Raw genomic sequence first — 21,608 nt, 5'->3', positions numbered from 1 at the left:
TAAAATTTATTCCAAAGAGTTTTATAGTGTTTGTTGCTATTGGGATAGGAGGTTTTTTTCTGACTTCCAAATCTAGCCAATTGTTACTTAATAATTACTTAAAAATAGTATTTAACATGCACCGGACATTATTCTAAGTAGTTTACATATATTAACTCATTTCATTCTCAATAAACTATAGATTGAACAGAGAATTAAGTAATTGGCCCAAGCCAGTTGCTTGGCCAAGATCAGGTCACTTGCCACTTGCCACTTGGCTAATGAATGGCAGATCTGGGGCTCAAACACAGAGCACCTGGATCAGAATCTATACTTTTAACTACTCTGCTACATTACCTATGATGTCTATATATTTATCCTGTATTCCTCCAGGTACCTTGCTTCAAACTATATATTTTTTTAACTTTAGAGATACACAACTTTTGTGTGTACACAATTGATATATAATTAATAGAAGTGCTGATTTTAACTTTTTCCAATATATAAATCAATTATTTTTCTTCTCTTACTGCAATTGCTAAAACATCTAAAACAATTTTGAATTTTGATTGTGGGAGAGTAGGTGAGCCTTTCTCATGTCCCTGATTTTAGTTCAAATGGTCCTAGGATCTCACCAATTAGAATACTGTTTAATTTTTTTTTGATGATCTGATCATCTTATTTATGACTAAGATATTTAAATGTTTTTATTCTTGTTTTACTTAATGAGTTTTATTTTAATAAGGAATGGTTTCTAAATTTTATTTCAAACCTTTTCATCATTTATTGATAAGATAATGTTTTTCCACTTTGATTTATTAATCTAATTATTTTAATAGACTTCCTAACATTGAAAAATCCTCACATTATACCAAGGATTAGTAACTACTCGGTTATTAATTTGGCCTAGAAGATTACCCTTTTCATACATTGCTAGATTCTTACATGCGAACAGTTATATAGACTAATTTTTACACATATATTGAGAAGTAATTTTGTTCTAGATAGACTCTCTTCTGTACTATTTTAATCAAGTTAGTATTCAGGTTAGTAAGGTTATACCAGCTTCATAATATGAATTTCAGTACTTTCAATCTTTTGGGTGTTTACGTGTGGTGTTAAACGGCTTTTTGAACCTTGGACTGAGCTACACTTTAAAGGTTTTGTAAAATTTACCTAGGAACAGAAATTTCACCAGAAGGAACTCTTTCCCGGGTAATGGTGCCCTTTCAGCAACTTTTCTAATCTCTTCTGAGATAATTGGTCTTGATAAGTTCTCTCCATTGTTTTGAAATAATTTGGGGTCAATCATATTTTGCTAAGAAAAAATAAATTCCTCTAGATTTAAACTGTTGTGTGGAGCAGTCCCTTTTAGTTGTTACACAGTCTTCAGTATCTCTATTTTGTTCTCATTATTTTTTAATTGGGACCATCCAGGGCTTTCTATTTCCTTGGTCTTTTTAAAGAATCAGCTTTTTTGTTTGTTTTTAATTTCAGTTTTGTCTTGATTATCTCCCACCTCCATTTCCTTTGGTTTATTTTTCTGATATTTTACCCATTTTTTAGGATGGATAGCAAATTCCTATTTGTTGGTCTTTATTCTTTAAATATAGTCCTTCACAATATATTTTCCCTATGATTATGGCTTTCTCTGTCTCCTATAAATTTTGAAAGCAGAACTTTCTTTTCCTTGCTTTCCATTGCTTCTTATCAAAATCTAGGGTTGCCATAATCCATGGAAGGAAAGAGTTTTTGTTTATCTTTTGGTTATTTATTTCAAATTTTACTGAATTATATGATCATTTTGACTTATAAAGTCTCTACTTTTCTGATTTTTTTAAATGTTTCTTTTTGTGGCTAAAGGCACAATCGGTTTTTGCAACTCTTCTACGGAATTATGAAAATTTGTATCCCTTCCATCTGCTGGTTATAAATGTCTGTACATATATCTTAGCTGAACATTTTTATTAATATTATATAATTGCTCCCTTATTTTTTGTCTTTTAGATCTGATGCTGTAGCAGGTGAACCAAAATATCCCCCAATAAATGTATTTTAACAACCATTTTTTTCTAATACTTTTTGCTTTATAAACTTAGCTACTACATTGTTTAATGTGTGCAGTTGAAGAGTATTCATCCTTCTGTCTTTTATCATTTGATTTATGGTCCTCTTTGTCTTGTTTAGTGTTTCTAATAGGAAATTCTGCTGTTCCTAATATTATTACTGCCATTCTTGCTTTCCTTTTGTTTTTGTTGGTATTTACCTGATACTTCTTTATCCATCTCTTTATTCTCAACCATTCTTTTACCATTTTAAGTCCATTTATTATAAATGCCAATAACTTATAAACCAACAGAATAGTTCTGTTTGTGTCAAAATTCAGCATATTTACCTTTCATGTAATATGTAATATAGTAGACTTGCCTTCTTTCGTCCTGTTTTATGGTTATTCATGATTGTACTTGTTTCCTCTTTTTCCTTGGAGCAGTTTCTGCTAAATTGATCAGATTGCTATTCATTCCTTTCCCCCTCTTGCTAATTAGGTAGGTCTATTATGCTTTTCTCATTGCTCTAATGATTACCTCCCTTTCCTGACATTCATATTCAAATACATGTTTTTCCTTATTATATGAACGCAAGGTAGCAATTATCTTCCTCCATTAAAACTCTATTCCATGACTGTTTCGCCCTCTCCCTCTTTAGGTGAGATTTTGGAACACGTTTACTTTCCTCCAGCGACTGGATATTGCTGAGAAAAGTGATCAGTTTTAGCTCAAGCCTTTTTTTAAAGTCTCCCTTGTAATGCTTCGTATATGTTTCCAGTTGCTCTGCCATCATCATTTGGGAATTATCCACATATGTACTGCAAAGTTGACTGCTCATCACTGTTTCCTCTCCTCTTCATGGGCTGTGATTCTGATTCAGTCGGTACTGCTTTCTTGAATACTTCCTTAGATGGTGTACATTGCTGATACGGTCTTTGCAGGTCCCTAACTATCTTGCACTTTCTCTGAGAGATGAATGATGTCTTCCCTGCATAGAGAATCCCTGGGCTGTGGTTCTTTTCTCTTTGTAGATGGTATTGTATTGTCTTCTACTTTCATTGTGGTAGATGAGAAATTCATCAATCTTGTTTCCTTTTTTTATGGTTTTTATTTATTTATTTGACAGATAGAGACATAGCGAGAGAGGGAACACAGGCAGGGGGAGTGGGAGAGGGAGAAGCAGGCTTCCCGCCGAGCAGGGAGCCCGATGCGGGGCTCGATCCCAGGACCCTGGGATCATGACCTGAGCCGAAGGCAGATGCTTAACGACTGAGCCACCCAGGCGCCCCATCTTTTTGTTTCTTTTGTAAGCAACAAGAAAAGTAACTTGTTTTCTCTCCATAGAATCTTATAAAATATCTTTCTCTCAAAAGTCACAAAATTTCTCTAGGATGGGCTTAGGGGTGTGTGTATGTGTACACGTGTGTGTTTTCTTTTTAATTTTACCTGGAACTTTGTTTCTTGTTTTGAGTTATTTCTTCTACTTGTTCTTCAGAACTATTAATTTGGATTTCATCGATGAGTACATACTCTTCTTCAACGAATCTATTACATTTTTTCATTTGTAAATGATGGCTTCCCCCCTCCCCCCGCCCCAGCATTTGGTGGTTATTGTCGATTTTGTTGTTGCTGCCTTTTTCCGTACTTAGATTTCTGTAAGCGCTCTTCTACTTTTTTGTTTGGGTTCAAGTTCTCCTCTTCTATCGCCATTGCTCATTTTCATGAGCAGCTTCCTAATTTGTTTGTCTTGCCTTGCATCCTATTCTACTTCTTGCCTCTTGGGTGCCATTAAGCATGTTGTGGCTTTCCCGGGGTGCTTTAGTAAGTCCTATTAGACTCTAGAGACAAATCTTTCTCCTCCCTGTTTCCTTGCCTGGCACTCTCACAATATCGGAGTGGAGACAATGCATCTGCTTGGGTTCCCCAGCTCCTGAGGGACCAAGAGACAAATCTTTCTCCTCCCTGTTTCCTTGCCTGGCACTCTCACAATATCAGAGTGGAGACAATGCATCTGCTTGGGTTCCCCAGCTCCTGAGGGACCAAGGACACCAGCTGCTCCCATAAGGCAACCTTCACTCCCGGAAGGACTGTGGAGAGGGAGGTCAGCCTCTGTGGTGCCACGAAGTCACAGCTTTCTTTCTGATCTTCACCCCAGGGCTGCACCCCGATTCTGAGCTCTCATCTGACCCAAAGGGAAAAACTGCCCACATCAGCTTTGTCCTTCAGGGCCCTGTAGAATTCTAGATCTCCCTTGCACCCTAGATCACCGCTCGGCTCAGAGGAGGTAAGGAGTTGGCTAGGGGATGGGCAGATGAGGCATTATTCAATACCCCATCGGGCCGGAATCCTGGACACATATTTACAGGAAAACCTGGACAACTCCTCTACCGTGCTTTTGTTTCACAAAAGGGGGTTATCCTTGGTAAGGAAGAGTATTTGTAGAAAAGATGGACTCAGGAGGCAGCCCATTAAGGAGGTACAGCAGTGAAAAATCAGGTTCTGTGGGATCTACTACACTTGAACTGGTCTTAGACCAGCAATGGGATGAGGGGAGAAGCCGAAGCCATGTTTATGAGAGCTGGGGGCAGGGGTGCTACTGGCAATGACAAGCAGGGAGAGAAGGCAAATCCCAGAGCAGCAGTAAGGAAGAAGGAGAGTTTCTGGGGCCGGAAGCAAGCTGTCAGGGAAGACTTGCACTGAGCCACACTTAGACATCAACGAGGGCCTATCTTTGTCAACCTGTCCTCCTGCTTCCCTTTCCTACTTTGCAACTTTATGTTCTGTTTTGATGTCAGGTATGTATAAATACAGACATAATGTTATCTGTTGTTCAAATTTAAAAACGGATAACCTTCCTCCCCATTGCCATTCTATAAATGAAGAGTAAATGGTGGTCTTTTCATTTTAAAATTCTGCAATTCACCACCCAACAGCAATGACTGACTGACTGGTAAATGTTTTTGGGTGAAGACCGTCTCAGAGTTGTTCTTTTCAGGCTCATGGTTCTGGGGAACAAAAGCGTTCTGACTTCCAGACATCACCTTGTTTCAAAAATCACCCTCATGGCCAACATTCCTTGTTGGAGTTGATAAGCATTTTCGTTTGGTTAAGGACACTACAAACAATGTATATAGTGCAGAGAAAAAAAAAAAAAGATCTCTTATTTTATCACTTCTCTAAAACTGTGGGATGATCTTCTGCAGCTGTTTCGTGAGAAATGTGTCTTAGACCTGACAGGATAAATTCTCTTCAAAGATGAATCAAAGAAAATGGTATCCAAGAATGCAAAACAAGCCATTGTTACCCTAACCCCATCACACCTACAGAGAGTTCCACAACTGCTAAAAGAACAACTATTTCCATCACCTAATAGACCACATGAAGAGACTGAAAAAAAGAGAGAGAGACAGAGAGACCTTAGTGAGATCCAGTCAGATTACACATTATTGTGAAAACGAAATCATCTCCAGCTTTATGGCATCTAAATAGAACATGTAATTAACGAGAGTCACCTGCCAGTCAGGAAAGTCACAAAAAGATGATTAAAATCAAGTTTGATGACAGGCCACAAAATTGGTCAAGAAACATAAAAACATGGTGTTTCTAGATTTGAATTCTCCACGTAATTGCATTAAGAAGGGTCTCTACTTAGCCCTTCCTCTGGCTGGAGCGGCTTTTCCCGTGTCATTCAAAGAATCAGTGGATGGAGAATTGACAAGTTGTTTTAAAACTCCATGGACAAGCTAAATGAGCATGATTCTTTGGAATTGTTTCAAAGATCTCTGGCTATCGTAATATTTTTTCATCTTTCATTTTTATTATGTGCATGATGTCAGGAGCTGTGGCAGGAAGCACATTTTGTCAATTAAATAATTAATCCCACAGCATAATAGTCAGTGAGGAAAAATTGACATTTGTCAGGTTCAAAGAAAATGAAAGCCTGGGAGGATTTTGCATTAGGCTTGCTAGAGAAAAACATAATCCGATCGCAGACTCTCCTTAGTCATTGCTCTGCTACATTTACTGCTCCTGCCATACACATTCCCTGTATCAAACCACCGGAGAGACAAAGTATCTGCAACATCACCCTCTCCCTCAACCTCACCCCACCTGGTCACAAAGAATCCTATCAATTTTATTTCCTAAAGATGTCTCCCCATTTCTCTCTAACCACACCAGCCAAACTGGCCAAATTGACACCGCTCAAGCAAAGGGCGATTCTTACACGAAATTGCCCGTTTTCTGCTGTGGTCCCTGCCCAGAGGTTGGAAGCCGAGTGCTAGGGGTGGACCGGCCTGGGTTCGAGTCCCAGCTCAGCTGTGGCCAGCCGTGGGATGTGAGACCTCTCCATCTGGGAGAGAAGGGCGCTACTGGGACCCCCCCCCCCAACCACTGCCCACAGATACCCCGTGACTGGGAGGGTTAGCTGATTGTGCACATAACCTGATTAGCGCCCTGACTGGAGCCTACTAAGGAATCAGCGCATGTTGGCTATAAACAGCAGTACATTCCATTTATGTTTTTAATATGGCCTGATTTATGGACATGTCAGGTGGACTGCAGCACTGTCACACTCTTGCTTTTCCTTTCTCTTCTGCCTTGAAACCTCTTCTCCTTCCTCCATTCAGCGGCTCCTGACAAGGGGCCTCCCTCTGCTCCTTCCTCACTCTGTCTTTCCTCTGCCCCCTTTCTTTCTCCCCTCCTTGGCTGGTGAGAAGCTGAGTAATCGTACTCTTTGGTCCCCTAAGAGCTTCGGTTCCAGGGTTCCCACAGATGGTACCACCATGTCATCCACAACAGTCTGCACTGGATTAGCGCTGCCTAGGAGGTGAAAATTTCAGCTCGCTATTTTTAACCCGTTTAAGCATCCTCTTTGCTGCCAAAACTAAATGCTTGCTTGGGGTGGAGATGAGCCTCCTCCACGCATCACACCACATGTGCGGGTTTTTTTTTTCCTTTAATGGTATTCCACAATGTATTTTTTTTTTCCAAGAGGGCACTAAGCAGTTGTTTTTGTTACAAAAAGCAAGGCTTCACACTGAGTTCAGATTGCATGCATTTCACAGTACCTATGATTTTTTAAATTGGTGAAAAAATGTGCCCTGATAATCTATGTCAGCTGTGTAGACAATATGAAAGAAAACAACTGGGTTGGAAATTATAAGACATTGTACAATGACTTAAAGTCCCTTGACTGACCCAGAGAAGTTATCTCAAACATATGTTTTAGATCTTCCCTTAAAAACTGGATTAAAAAATGTTAAGCTACTTTGTCCCCTTTCATAAACTATGATACTTATAATATTCGTAAGACATGCTTTAGGGGAAAAAAAAATCTCTCTTTAGCAAATCAAATGAGTCTTCTTTGAGGTAAACTGGTTTGGGTGAGTGAACACTGTTTCAATCTAGTTAGGATGGCTCTTTCCACAAGGTAGAGAAGAAAAGAACCATGGCAAATTTCCAAACTTTTGAATGATTTATTGCTTTATTATTTTTCTTAAATTTGTTCCTGCTCAATATCAAACTGTTAGTCACACTGTTTGTAAGGTGATTGGAAAAGAATGAAGATATTCTTTACATTTGAAGTTTAATTTGTTTTTCCTCATTTCCTGATTAAATTAGCTAAGGGATGCTAAGTTCTATGCAAATTGACTAAGCAATACAAATGTAAGAGGATTTCATTTTTATTAGGCGTAATCTTGCCCCCATCTCAAAAATGTATTAGAAGAAACAAAATAGAACTACAGATGCCAAGTTTAAAATAAGCTATTGTCTGAAAGCGTGGAAATTGGTAGGTTTAAGATTGTGAAGTAGTTATAGAAGTCATTATGCCACGGGTAGAATATGCAGGCAGCAAACAGAGCATAAAAATGTTCAACAAATACATGCGAATGACCAAATCGTCATGGATTATATTATGAGAAGCAAGGATGTTTTAGGTGTAACTGTAACGTTCTAGATTGCCTGCCAGAGAGAAAACTGAACCCTCCCATAGCAGGTTCTTGTCTTTACAGAGAGGTTGCGTGGATCATGAGATTATTCAGAATAAGGATTCTTACTTTCTAATGAGGGTAACAGGGCTTTTCTTACCACTGTTCCTTTTCCCTCGCATCAGTTCTAACTGTAGAAACAATGCCTGTGAGCACCTTCATGAGACAGTGAGGTAGCCCAAGAGACGTGGGTGTCCAGTTTATGCACACACAGTGGCCATGTGCAGAATCGCAAAGCTCACACACAAACTGTGTACAGTGATTCTCTACACGTGTCAGTCCCCTTATCTGGAGTCAGTGTGCCTGTAGGTGGCTTTCTACCTTTACTCTGGAATACGATATGACCATGTCATATCTCAAAAATCTGAATCAGAGTGATAGGCATCAAACTTGGAGGGGGGAGAAAAAGTGACACCTACAAGTTGGCACCATTTGAGCGCGCCATGTTTTATGAGAACCATGACCTACCTTGTCTGGTGTATTCGTCTGCCTCTCTGTGAACCAAATCCTTTACTCTGTTTCCGTAAAGCAGCCGTGAGGAATCATGATCAAAAGCTTTCAAGGTTTCACTGGAACTGTAAGACTTCTGTGTAGGTACCCTACACTCTTCATTGTCCGCTGAGGAATTTGTATACCGCCGTTCTTTCTCTCGTCTGCTCTTGGTCAGCGAGCAGTAAGGCCTACGTTCTTTCACATCCATACTTCATTCCTTCTGGGCGCACATCAGTCCTGCTTGGCACAAATTACACTCAGGGTTCAACTTTCATTGGCCTCTCTGTGAAGATAAAAGGTTTGCATAATGTCAGCATAACATTCATCCAAAAACAGACTGCCTTACATCCTTCTCAATCTGGAAAACGGTGGAAAGTAATATTATCGCCTATCTAGAAAACTTGCTTTCAACAACAAAAAAAATGAAAATTTGTGAAATCACTGTAAAATATCCAGTATTACCAGGAAGTGAGGCATACTTTCTGTTACTGAGAGTTATGGATGCTTGTTTAAGGTATTAGTATTATAACTGATTTTTCACATTAATAAAAAAAATTAAGCCAAGATCAAATTTCACTACAGAAGCCAGCTCAAAGTTGGCCTCAATATGTTTGTTAAATTTTCCACAATGGGACAATTTTCTCTCACAGCATTTTCTCCATTCACAAATAAATTCCCTTTCTTTTTCTTACAAAAATTATACTATTTTATTTCTTTTGATTTTTTTTAAAGATTTTATTTATTTATTTGACAGAGAGAGACACAGCGAGAGAGGGAACACAAGCAGGGGGAGTGGGAGAGGGAGAAGCAGGCTTCCCGCTGAGCAGGGAGCCCGATGCGGGGCTCGATCCCAGGACCCCGGGATCGTGACCCGAGCCGAAGGCAGACGCTCAACAACTGAGCCACCCAGGCGCCCCATCTTTTGATTTTTTTTTAAGGGCAGGAGCAAATTGGGAGCTTCTTGAAAGTGAAATTTTGTCAAATACATTGAACATTTTATTAGTTTTTGCAAAGACTTTTTCTTCTGTTGGCACAATTTTCATGTTTTAAGGACCTAAAGGTCTTCAACCATGGAAAAAGCAGATCCTTCTCTCCTACTCCTCTCCTAAAAGTGCATTTTCCTCTCTAGAAAATGAATTTAATCTGTGCTATCCCGGGAGTGCCTGGGTAGCTCAGTCAGTTAAGTGTCGGCCTTGGCCTCAGGTCATGATCCCAGGGTCGTGGGATCGAGTCCCGCATGGGGCTCCCTGCTCAGCAGAGAGTCTGCTTCTCTGCCTCCCCCTACTCCCTGCCTCCCTGCGTGCGGGTGTGTGTGCTCTCTCTCTCAAATAAATACATAAAATCTTTAAAAAAAAAGTGCTATTCTTATTTTAAGGCAATTCAAGTGGCTAATTTGATGGTGTAGTTTTTGCAACTGCCAGTAGCAAAATTAAGTTAGAAGGAGCAAGGCGAATTATGTTTCTTTGCTTAGCAACTGTTTTTTCCTGATTTTGCTCAATGGACAGGGGTAAAAGTGACTGGGCCTAAGTAGGGATGGCTGCCCAGGGCTAATCAGCATTTCACTTTTTAAGTTTTTTAAAAGTTTATTTATTTATTTAAGTAATCTCTACACCCCATGTGAGGCTGGAACTCAAGGCCCTGAGATCAAGAGTCACTCTCCTCTGACAGAGCCCCCAGGCATGCCTAATCTGCATTTTAAATGATCCTCTGTTGTCTTTACTTTCTCATTTGATCTTTCTCTTAAATCTGAAGGTCCCCAAAGGCCTTCTGTGTTTGCTCCCACTCCACTCCTTCTTTCCTAAATTCACTTTTTATTGGAGTGATTCCATAATCAACTTGAAACAAATGATTTCTGGTGGCCCCAGATCTTCTCTTGGTTCCACATCCTTAGGGCTGTGACTTCTTAGATATTTTCTCCCATGGAGAATCCCTTTCCCAAGGAATCTCTCCCTCTCTCTTGATCTTTGGCTATCATTATACACATCACACCTCTCTTTAAAGTGCTTTCAACATGGCACTGTGGTGCTGACTCTCTCACATCGGCTCAGTTTACATCTATGCTGTCAACAACCCTCTGTTCTGTTTGAGCAACATTGTGACTCCTCTACCTTTCACTTTCTAACTTCTGCCTTCCATACAGCTCTAAGGAGAGTGGTGAAATTCTGAGCTGGAATGATCACAGAGTTCCAGAGCCCATGCTTGGAAAATCTGGATGGCTCCTCTTGCTATCTCTTGAACCAAATTGTATCTTCTCCTATCCCTACTGCCCATGAAGGGTTATTTCACATGGGCTTCCACATTTCCCTGGTACCGAACTGAGCTGGGCTGTTAAAAGAATTTGCTATTATTTACCTTGGCTGTTGAAACACATCTTGACTTCCCTACCGTTTTCTGATTTTCCATGAATCTGATTAAATAAAAAAAAATTACATTTTTTCACTGACCCCTTCTGATTCATTACCCCATTATTCTCTTTACAAATTCTTCCAAAAGCTCTTAATAGAAATTGAATTTCTCTTATTGCAGCTCTCCTTTGAGTTTAAGATAATAAATAATTTCAAGATACTGTTAACGGGACATATTTTTATATGACATGTTTAAAATAACACACCAATTCACTCTCTTTATTCCAGGGAAAACAAAGGTTACTTTAGGTCAATATTTATTGAATGACTATTATGTATTCGGCTCTCTTCCACATACTGAAGACATACCATTAAATAAAACAATGTCCCTGCCCTCATGGAGCCTACCTTTTGTGGGGGGGAATCAGGTACATTCTTTCTAATAGAGTGAATGTGTATGTCTGAGTTCAAGAAAAATCTTGTTTCCATAGTGATCTCAATCTCTTTGGAAAAAAGGCTGTATTAACTCTCATAACTAAATGATCATCAAAAAGCTTTCAACTGGCCAGATAAATATCATAATTCATGCACTTTTAGTAACAGAACTTTGGGATTTGAAATTATTACAAAAGTTCCAGTTCTTACCTTGAGTTGACATCTATTTTAAAATAAGTGCTGCTATATATACACATATGTATGCATTTTTATGCTTTAAAAATGGACTGACTGAAGCAAGAGGAAATTGTTTCTTTGTTTTGTTTTGTTTTTTTCTCCACTGCAATTTTGCTTCAGCTAGTTAGACCAGGCACTGGTAAACTCCAGTACATCAGCCAAATCTGACCCATCACCTGTTTCTGTAAATAAAGCTTTATTGGGACACAGCACATGTATTTATTTACATATTGTCCTTGGCTGTGTTCATGCTACAAAGACAGAGTTGAATGGTTGCAACAGAGACTGTAGTGAACTGAATTGTGTTTCCCAAAAAGATACATTGAAGTTTTAACCCTTAATACCTGTCTGTGAATGAGACCTTATGGTCTTTGTAGTGGCAATCAAGTTAAGATGAGGTTATATTGGATTAGGGTGGGTCCTAAATCTAATGACTGCTGTCTTTCTAAGAGATGGGAGAAGGAGATTTGGATACAGAGATGTACAGACAAACAGGAGAGTAGACCATGTGAGGACAGAGATGGGGGTTGAGTGATGCAGTTAAAAGCCAAGGAACACCCAGGGTTGCGAGCCAATGGCAGAAGCTAGGAGAAAGGCATGGAGCAGATTCTTCCCAAGAACTTCAGAGAAAGCATGGCACTGCCCATACCTTCATTTTCATACTTCTTGCCTCCAGAACTGAAAAAATAAACTTCTGTTGTTTTCAGCCACTGAGTTTGTGGCAGTTTGTTACCACAGTCCTAGGAAACCAATGTAGAGACCTGACGGCCTGCAAAGTTTCAACTATTTACTGTCTGGCTCTGACAGAAAAAAATGATCATTCATATTTCCATTCTGTCTTTAACTGGATCTCAGAATGCAAAATGTGTTCTCTATGATACAACCCATGATACAATATGATGATCTTGCAAATTAGATAATAAGCTCTTTAACGTGGTAATACAAATATATATCATCAGTAGTAAAGATGCATCCCTATGCATCTTTATAAACCAATGTTTATAAATCAATAACAATAAAATGTTAATAAATGAGGAATAAAAAGACAATTTTAGGTATTCTTGAGCTTTATAGAATATCTCTAGCACCAAATATATGACTTTTCTTTATTTGTGAAGCAATTTTGAAGTGCCATGATAAATCGAGATATAGTATTCAAATATACCATCAAAGACAAAGACATTTTGATCTTAGCAATTCCAAACAATAAAAAGTCTTTTGCATCTGTCTCTCCATTTTTGTACATAGTTCAAACTCTTCAAGGATTTAATCTACACTGTAATGTTTGCAACCACTGTAATGCTTCTGATGGAAGTCAATGAGTTCAATATGACTTCAAAAGGCAGTTTTCTGCATTATCTTCTGCACTCACAGCTAAGGATTTGAAGGTTAAGAAATGCAGCTGCTTAAGTAGGACTAAATTGTTGAAGCACTTTGATGGTGATTGCACAGTCCTACACAGGAAAAGCATCACTGTGCACATATTCCACATAAAGCATTTAATGAACAGGATCTTAGCTGCAACGGTGGGCAAGGCATTTGAAAAAATAAGGAAAAACTATTAGAAATAAAGTTGACTAAAAAGTTCTGATTCAACTTGCTACAGCATGTATATAACAATATCAAACTGATCAAACTCAGTTATTAACCACAGCACACTTCTGGAAAACATAGCTGGTGTTAAAGGAAATTCCATTATTGGGTTATTAATTTTTTCTCAATTTTTTCTGCAAAGTATTTGATTGACTAAATGAAGAGGCAGGACACCAGATTTAGGGTAATCATATCATCTATTTCAGATATATTAGTTAAACCTGCTTTGGAACTTGGCCACAGAACTTAGCAACAGTCTTATACTGTTTCATAACACGTTCCTAATTCAAAAGAAACATTTTTTAATTGTAGTTTTAGCATGTAATCTGATTTTAATTGGACTTAGTATATCTTTAAAACCCTTCAGCCAATGATTACAATGTATCAGGCTTATAACAAACATCCCTAGAATCATCTGTACTTCAAAAAGTTCAATGAGCTTATGTGTCTATCTAGCAACTGAAATAAAAACAAATATTCAAGCCCAAAGGATTAAGTAACCTGTTGGTCAAATTCACTCATGCTCCCACTGTTAGTTATTTTCTGTAAGAATTACAAATTCCTGAATGTCACTTTGAATATATTCTGCACAGATTGTCCTACTACATTTATAATAGTTTGAAAAAGCTCACTCAAAAGAATAAGTGGACTTCAGAAAAACACTAATTTACTCAAACATGTTTTAGATTATAGATCTAAATTAAGCTATTTGTACACAATATCAAGAAAATTTTACCTTTTGTTATTCACAGTTCATATTTTCCCTAATAAGTTAGTATTTATGATTTATTACCAGTTATGTTAATCAAGCAGTAAGTACAACTTTGCCACACCATAAGAATCTCTAAGTGTTTCCTTTATTGAATAGCCAGATGAATGCCAATTGAGCAGAAGAAGAAATCAATTGCTATTGTTCATTTTAGAGGAAATCTTGTTTCCTGAGACAAATTTACAAATCCAAGAATTAAAGCAATTAAGTGCAAAAATAAAATTATATTATGATGAATTTTTTGTAAGCTAAATTCAAGCACAACTAAAATTTGAGCTTACAGTTTTATTTATTTATTTTTAAAGATTTTATTTATTTATTTGAGAGACAGAGTGAGTGAGCGAGAGAGAGAGAGAGCACAGGGTTGGGGGGGAGGATCAGAAGGAGAAGCAGACTCCCCACTGAGCGGAGAGCCTGACCAGGACTCTAGGATCATGAGCTGAAGGCAGTCACTTAACCAACTGAGCCACCCAGGTGCCCCAAGCTTACAGTTTTAAATAGAAGAATACAAGTGAATTAAGATATCCTGTTTGAAGCACAAAGTTAAAACACAAACAAAATTGTGAGAAGAAATATGGGGAAAGAGGAGTCTACTAGGAGTAATGAAAGTGATGCTTATTGAGAAGATACAGATACAGAAAAAAATAAATATAGTGAATAATTAATTAGTGGTTGAGAAAGTTAAACCAAGGCAAGTTTCTTTCTCTCTCTCTCTTTTAAGATTTATTTATTTGAAAGAGAGACAGAGAAAGAGAGAGAAAGAGAGAGTGAGTACAAGTAGGAGAAGGGGCAGAGAGAATCCTCAAGCAGACTCCCTGCCGAGCACCAACACAGGGCTTGAGCTTTACAACCCCGAGATCATGACCTGACCCGAAATCAAGAGTCAGACGCTTAACTAACTGAGCTACCCAGGCGCCCCAAGGCAAGTTTCTTTCTTTAAACATGACATTTGATAACAATAGTAAGTAAGAAAGCTGCATGGAGAAGAACTCTGGAAGATTACAGAGGATCCTTCTTGAGAATTCAGCAGAGTACTGATCAGGACCTGTGTGTGAGACTACAATGGGCCAGAGAACAATCAATTTGGAAGGATTATAACAGAGTTTCTCAACGTCAACATTACTGACATTTTATATGGAAAAATTCCTTTTTGTTGGGGGCTATCCTACAGTAGGATGTTTAGCAGCACTCTTAGTCTCTACCCAGTAGGTACCAGTAGCACTCCCAGTCATGACAATAAAAGATATCTTCAGACATCACCAAATGTCCCATGGGGGGAAACTGCCCTTCTAAAGGACCACCAAATTACAGAAACAGTATCCAGAGCTCACACGATGACAAGAGTAGTGTATAGTCCCACTAGCCAGATTGAAAAAAACCACAGAATTTATTAGGTAATGTATTCAGAAAGGTCTTGCCTCAGTTGTGGGGAATAATTTAGCACTAAACTAAACATGGTTTTGCTCTCATTTGAAGCCTTAAAAGACCAGAGAGGATCAAACTGTTTCCAAATAGCTTAACTATTCCATCACAAAGCTGAAGAATATTATAGGAATGCAAAAATACCCAGCACTCAAGAAGGTAAAATTCACAATGTCTGTCATACAATCAAAGATTTCTAACATGCCAAGAAGCAGGAAAATAATGAGGGGGAAAAAAATCAGTCAACTGAAACTGACTCAGAACTGACACAGGTATTAGGATAGACAAGGACATGAAAACAGCTATTATAACTGAATTACATATGGTCAAGAAATTAAATGGAAACAGAGAAGATATAAAAAGGAGACCCAAGTCAAACTTCTAGAGATGAAACAACTATGTCTGAGATGAGAAATACATTGGATGGGATGAATGGCAGATTCACATTGCCAAAGAGAAGGTAAATGGACTTAAAGATACAGTAAAAGAAACTGAACAAAATGAAGCACAGAGAAAGAGAATAAATATATAAATACGTCATCAGTGAGATATGGGATTACTTTCAGTGATCAATACAGATACAGAGGTAACTGGAGTCCCTGAAGGAAAAAACAGGAAGTGAACAGAAGAAATTTGGAGAAACAATAACTGAAAAATTCTCAAATTCGATAAACCCTATAAGCCTACAGATTCCCAGAAGCTCAGCAAACACCAAGCACAAGAAAGAGAAAGAAAATTATGCCAAGGCATTTGGTTGTAATCAAAATTATACATGTATATGAAAAAAAGAAAAACCACAACAACAAACAGTGATAAAGAGAAAGTCTTAAAAGCAGACCCAGAAAAAATACAGAGTTCCTTGTTGGAAGTAACGTGAGCAAGAAGACTAAGTACAGTAACATCTTTAAAATGCTGAAAGGAAAAACACAAAAAAACAAAAAAACCCCCAAAAACCTGTCATTCTAGAATTCTATACTCAATGAAAATATCTCTCAAAAATAAAGGCAAAATACCTATCTTTTCTAATGTACAAAAGTTGACCACCGGTAGACTCTCATTACAAGAAATGTAAAGGAAGCATTCCAGATGGAAGGAAAAGAACATCAGATAGAAATATGGATCCATGCAAAGGAAAGAACAGCACTCAGACATGGCAGCTATGTGGTTACATGTATGATATTTTTCTTATTATTTAAATCTCTTTTAAAGATAGATGACTGGTTGCATATAAATTGTAACAGTATATTGTGGATTTTATAATAGAGGTATTATAAGTAAAGTATATTGCAACAGCAGTGTAAAGGAAGGGAGGGGAGAAATAGTATACTATTGTAAGGTTTTTATACTATATGGGAAGTGGCAAAATATCACCTCAAGAGATACTGTGTTATATCAAAGGTGCATACTTTAAACCCTAAAGCAACCACTAAAATAAGAAAACTGAGAGTTGTAGCTAATAAGCCAACAAAAGAAATAATGGAATCATAAAAACTGGAAGCATAAAAAATATGCAACTAATCCAAAGAAGATAGGAGGAGAGGAACAAAGAATATATGCGGCAAAACGAACACAAACAGCAAGTTGACAGACTTAAATCTAACGAGGCCAATAATCACAACAAATGTACATGGTCTAAACAACCCCACATGATGCAAAGATTTTCAGATTGGTTAAAAAAAAGTTATGTGCTGCTTCTAAGTAACATGCTTAAACACAAAGACACAAATAGGTTAAAAGTAAATGGATGGAAGGGGCCCCTGGGTGGCTCAGTCGCTGAGTGTCTGCCTTCAGCTCGGGTCATGATCTCAGGGTCCTGGGATAGAGCCCCACATCGGGTTCTCTGCTCCGTGGGAAGCCTGCTTCTCCCTCCCCCACTCCCTCTGCTTGTGTTCCCTCTCTCGCTGTGTCTCTCTCTGTCAAATAAATAAATAAATAAAATCTTTAAAAAAAAAACGTAAATGGATAGAAAAAGAGAAACCTAAGTGTATCAACAATCATATTAACTATAAAAATAAATGATCTACACACACCAGTTAAAAGGCAGAGAATGTCGGATTGGATGAAAAAGCAAGACAAGCCCAGCTGGAGGAACACTTGGCAGCAATTCAAGAGAATGGGATGGATCTACATGCAATAGTATAAAATTGTGCACAAGGACTAGTGTTCCTTCATTTTTTTATTCACTCATCATACATGTCAAACATGGTGAGAGGCACTGGAAATGCAGAGATGAACAAGCCACAGTCTCTATCCTCTTTCAATATGAGTGGGGAGATGGGGGCGGGGGGGTGTTAAATAATTAATCCCACAAATAAATATGCAATTAAAAGTGTTGGGGTGCCTGGGTGGCTCAGTCGTTAAGCGTCTGCCTTCCGCTCAGGTCATGGTCCCAGGGTCCTGGGATCGAGCCCCGCATCAGGCTCCTTGCTCCGCGGGAAGCCTGCTTCTCCCTCTCCAAACTCCCTCTGCTTGTGTTCCTGCTCTCGCTGTCTCTCTCTCTCTGTCAAATAAATAAATAAAATCTTAAAAAAAAAAAAAAGTGTAACAAAAACTGCAAAAAAAACTGCAAGTTTTAAAGAGAGAGAACAGAAAGTGTGGTCTAAATGAGACTGAGAGCCAAAAAAAGACCTTTCTTAAATGACATTTAGTTGGAGGCGCATAGGGTCAACAGGATTTAGCCTGGTCACAAGCACGTGTGTCACAGGAAAGGAGTTGACAGCCTAACAGGCCAGGCTGAGAGAGTAACCTGCTCCGACAAATGCATGCAGGCCAAGAAGAGCTTGATAGGACAAATGCCAACAGGGCTGGGGCACAGTGAGTGAGAAGATGTGAGTCCAGAGGAAACTTGCCAGCCGGGTCTGAGCCTCCTAACATAGGCTCAGCAGCCTCGTCCATAGTGCATCAAAAATGGCCGCCACTGCAGAGTTTGAAATGGGCCACTGACACACTCAATCAGATTTACAGGGTGGAGAGCATGGAAGTCCGGGAAAGAGAATGCTAGCTTGGACTAGGGGACCTGAGAGGACGGTGAAGATTTGGAGAAGCGGACAGATGTGAGAAATAGCCATGGCATCAGCAAGACTTGGGATGGGCTGAAACAAGAGTGAGGAAGAGGGAGGAGCTGAGAAGGACTGGCAGATTGCTGGCTTGAGCATTTGGTGGAGAGGGACGGTTCTGAGACACACAGAGAAGGCCATCCCTCATCACGACTCAATGCACGCTCCCAATTCATTGAAAACATGTATTCAGCAGTAATGTTTGGAAACTAGAAAATACAGATAAGTGCCCCGCCTCCAAAAAAAAATTTACTACCCTCTTCACATTTTCAGACTTTATCTATGTGTGTGTGTACATGTGTTTGTATGAATATATGTATATAAATATATACATATAATATATGATCTTGTAACTCATTTCTACTTAACATTGTGAACAGTTTCATGTGAGTAAAGATATATTTATGTCTACTTTAAAAATAACAAATTGGAAGGTTACTGTTTTAAAACTCAAAATTATTCTCCATGCTTTATCTTGGATAGCAAATATGCAAACTTCGAAAATGAAGCAAATAGGAATAATATACTAAAATAGCTACTGAATAAGTGTGAATACCGGGAAATTTCTAATTGGAAAATATATAGAACAGTGCCTTAGGCTATAAGAAAAGTGGCTTAATCCTCATCAAATCATTAAAAATTCTTTTAAAATTATTTATATAGAGAAGGAAACAGAAACTGGAAATGATCGAAAAAGAAAAAAATAGGGATAATGAGGCTAGTTCACTCAGTAATGTAAAGTAAGAATATTATTCTATGATTTAAAAACAAATAAAGTAATTCACTTGTATAGTTTGAAATTAAAAGTGATTCTGTTTTTCCTATAACAATTATGGACAATAGGAATATAATAGTAATATATATTAATACAGTTATGTGGTCTAGGGTCACAACTGCACCAGGAATGGTAGGGGGAAGGCCATAATCTCCACACTTCGAACAGATGGGAAAAGGCATTAGGATCCAATAAGGCTGAGCTAAATGCAGCTTTCCTACCTTACAGACCTTGCGGGTAAAGTGTAAATAGTATCTCTCAATTTGACTGCCCACCTGGATATCCATCATCAATTTAAGTATTTTTATGATGTTTTAAACCAGAACCCTGAAAATAGAGGCCACCGCTGTATTCGTCTCTGTTTCAGCATGAGCCAGGCCTCTGAAAATCTTGCCAGCAATCCTGTCTGGTTCAGAGGAAAAATCAAGGGAACAGTTATGTGTCATGTAGATAATACTGTGTTATCCAAATGGCCTCAAGTATACACTGGGTTAAAACAAAAAACAGAAAAACAAAAAACAACCAAAAAGATAACTTTGCTATCACTCGATGTATTGTTCTGATTGAACTGGGTCACAGACTGTCATTCCACCTTCATATGAACATGCTCACCTCAGTGGACATGCCAGCCACAGTTAAATACACAATAAAACCAAGAACCGGCATTTACAGAACATTTTTTTATGCTAGGTATTTTACACATCGTATTTCTACTTTTAACAAGAGCTCATCAAGGTCGTGTGATTTATCAGTTTTATTGATGGGGAAATGTGGAAAATTAATAAAAAATTCCAAGTCAGACAACCAGCGCCTGGTGAAGCAGGCGCTCATAGTCTCATACCCTGGTATGAGACTTCCATTTACTTCTTTGAAAAGTTGCCAAACTGTAAGTCCTGTGGAGCATCAACTCCAAATCAACACCTTTCATCATAATGAAAGAAAAATAAGCAAACCCTCTAGATGGCTTAGCAATTACAGTTCATTATATCAGAGAAGTGACTCAAAAATGGGTACTACTGACCAGGTGACAGTTGGGAATGCTATGGAAAACTGGACAAGCTTCTTAAATGAAGAGCTAATATTATTTCCTTAAGTGCTGAGAATATTCCTCTCTTGAAAAGTGGACATAAAAGCTCCTTGATGAATTATTAATTTCAATCTTGATTACTTATTGAGTGCTTAAGATAGGCCAGGTGCTTTACATATATGACCTCACTTAATCCTCACAGCAAGCTTGTTAGCTTGCTAGGTATTTTCACACGAGAGAACAAAGGCCCAGGGAGATTAATTGACTTGTCCAAGGTCACAGACTCTGGAAGTAGCCGAGTGGAATTTGAACGTATTTCAGTGTAATTCCAGACCTGTATTCTTAAAGCACTAGACTGTACTTCCAAACCTTAGAACAAATGGGGGCTTTAAGCGATCATAAAAACAAACAAATTTTTAAAAAGGTAAAACAAACAAAAAACACAGAGGAAGAAAGAGAGTAGAGAGAGAGAGAGAAATGACAGCAGAGTTTGACAACCTGTGTCAGGATGCCAACAGATCCAGGATTAAGAAAGTCCATGGAGGCCGCCATGTTGAAAAGACCATGATAAATAATTTGCAGAGATCACAGTACTGGGGAAGCAAAAGTAAAAGCCAAATGAAATTCACCGGAGGAATAAGAAAGGTGGAAAATTCAAGACTAACTTGAAAAGATAAAATATATTGCACACATTTTCAAGCCTATCTTCAAGGAAACACAGTTAAGGAAAAAATAAATGATACCTTCCTGTGGTACTATGTATTCCATAGGAGGACTCAGTCACCATTCCCTTGGCTTGTCTCCCAGCCCCCATGGTTCAGTTCCCAGAGGAGGAGGCTCTCCTACATCACAGCCCATGTGGTCATACGGGTTTTTGGGGCAAGTCTTGTATTTCTCTGCATAAACGCTTGCCTCTGACGTTGGTTTCCAGAGGTTGAGGTGAAGCGGACCCGGGTCCTGGGGTCGGGGATCTGCCTTCCAGGGATCTCAGGGATTGGTTGAGGAATGAACATGGGACCTGACTCAGGCCAATAAGGTTAGCTCAAGGACATGCACTGAAACTCCATGCCTACTCAAAACCAGCAAACGTGCGGTCGCTCGTATGGGAGGATGTAAACGTGGGTCTTGTGTACATTTTTGTCACCATGGGAGAAAGCGTGCCTGCCACTGAAGTCTGCGTAGAAGAAAAGAGACCTCAGAGAGAGCGAGAGAAATACAATTTTGAACCCACAAATTCTTACCCTGGGTGTTCCAACTAAAAAAATCGATACTACCACACCTGGGAGGACAGGTGTTTTGATCAGACAGATCTGGGTTAAAGTCTAGCTGCACAATTTACAACCTATGTGTCTTAGGACCTTGGGCAGGTTACTTAAACTCTCTGAGATGTAGTTTCCTGTATTTCATTCTCTAAAAGGCATATGACAGTATCTTTCTTAG

General features: G+C 38.6%; 1 protein-coding gene across 1 annotated transcript in view; it reads right to left on the bottom strand.

Moving 5' to 3' along the window:
• TENM3 (teneurin transmembrane protein 3) overlaps positions 1-21,608 on the bottom strand; it is a 1,496,942-nt gene that overhangs the window by 440,359 nt on the left and 1,034,975 nt on the right. Inside the window, exon 6 of the mRNA XM_073902279.1 lies at positions 8,486-8,792. Within this exon, the coding sequence (XP_073758380.1) occupies positions 8,486-8,717 (232 nt within the window). The 5' untranslated portion in view covers positions 8,718-8,792. The remainder of the gene's footprint in view (positions 1-8,485; positions 8,793-21,608) is intronic.

Source organism: Callorhinus ursinus, unplaced genomic scaffold (genome assembly GCF_003265705.2).
Source record: "Callorhinus ursinus isolate GAN/ISIS: 27379988/994484 unplaced genomic scaffold, GSC_fseal_2.0 scaffold17, whole genome shotgun sequence".
Lineage (NCBI taxonomy): Eukaryota > Metazoa > Chordata > Mammalia > Carnivora > Otariidae > Callorhinus > Callorhinus ursinus.
The sequence above is the reverse complement of the archived record's forward strand: the minus strand, read 5'-3'. Positions and strand labels throughout refer to the sequence as shown.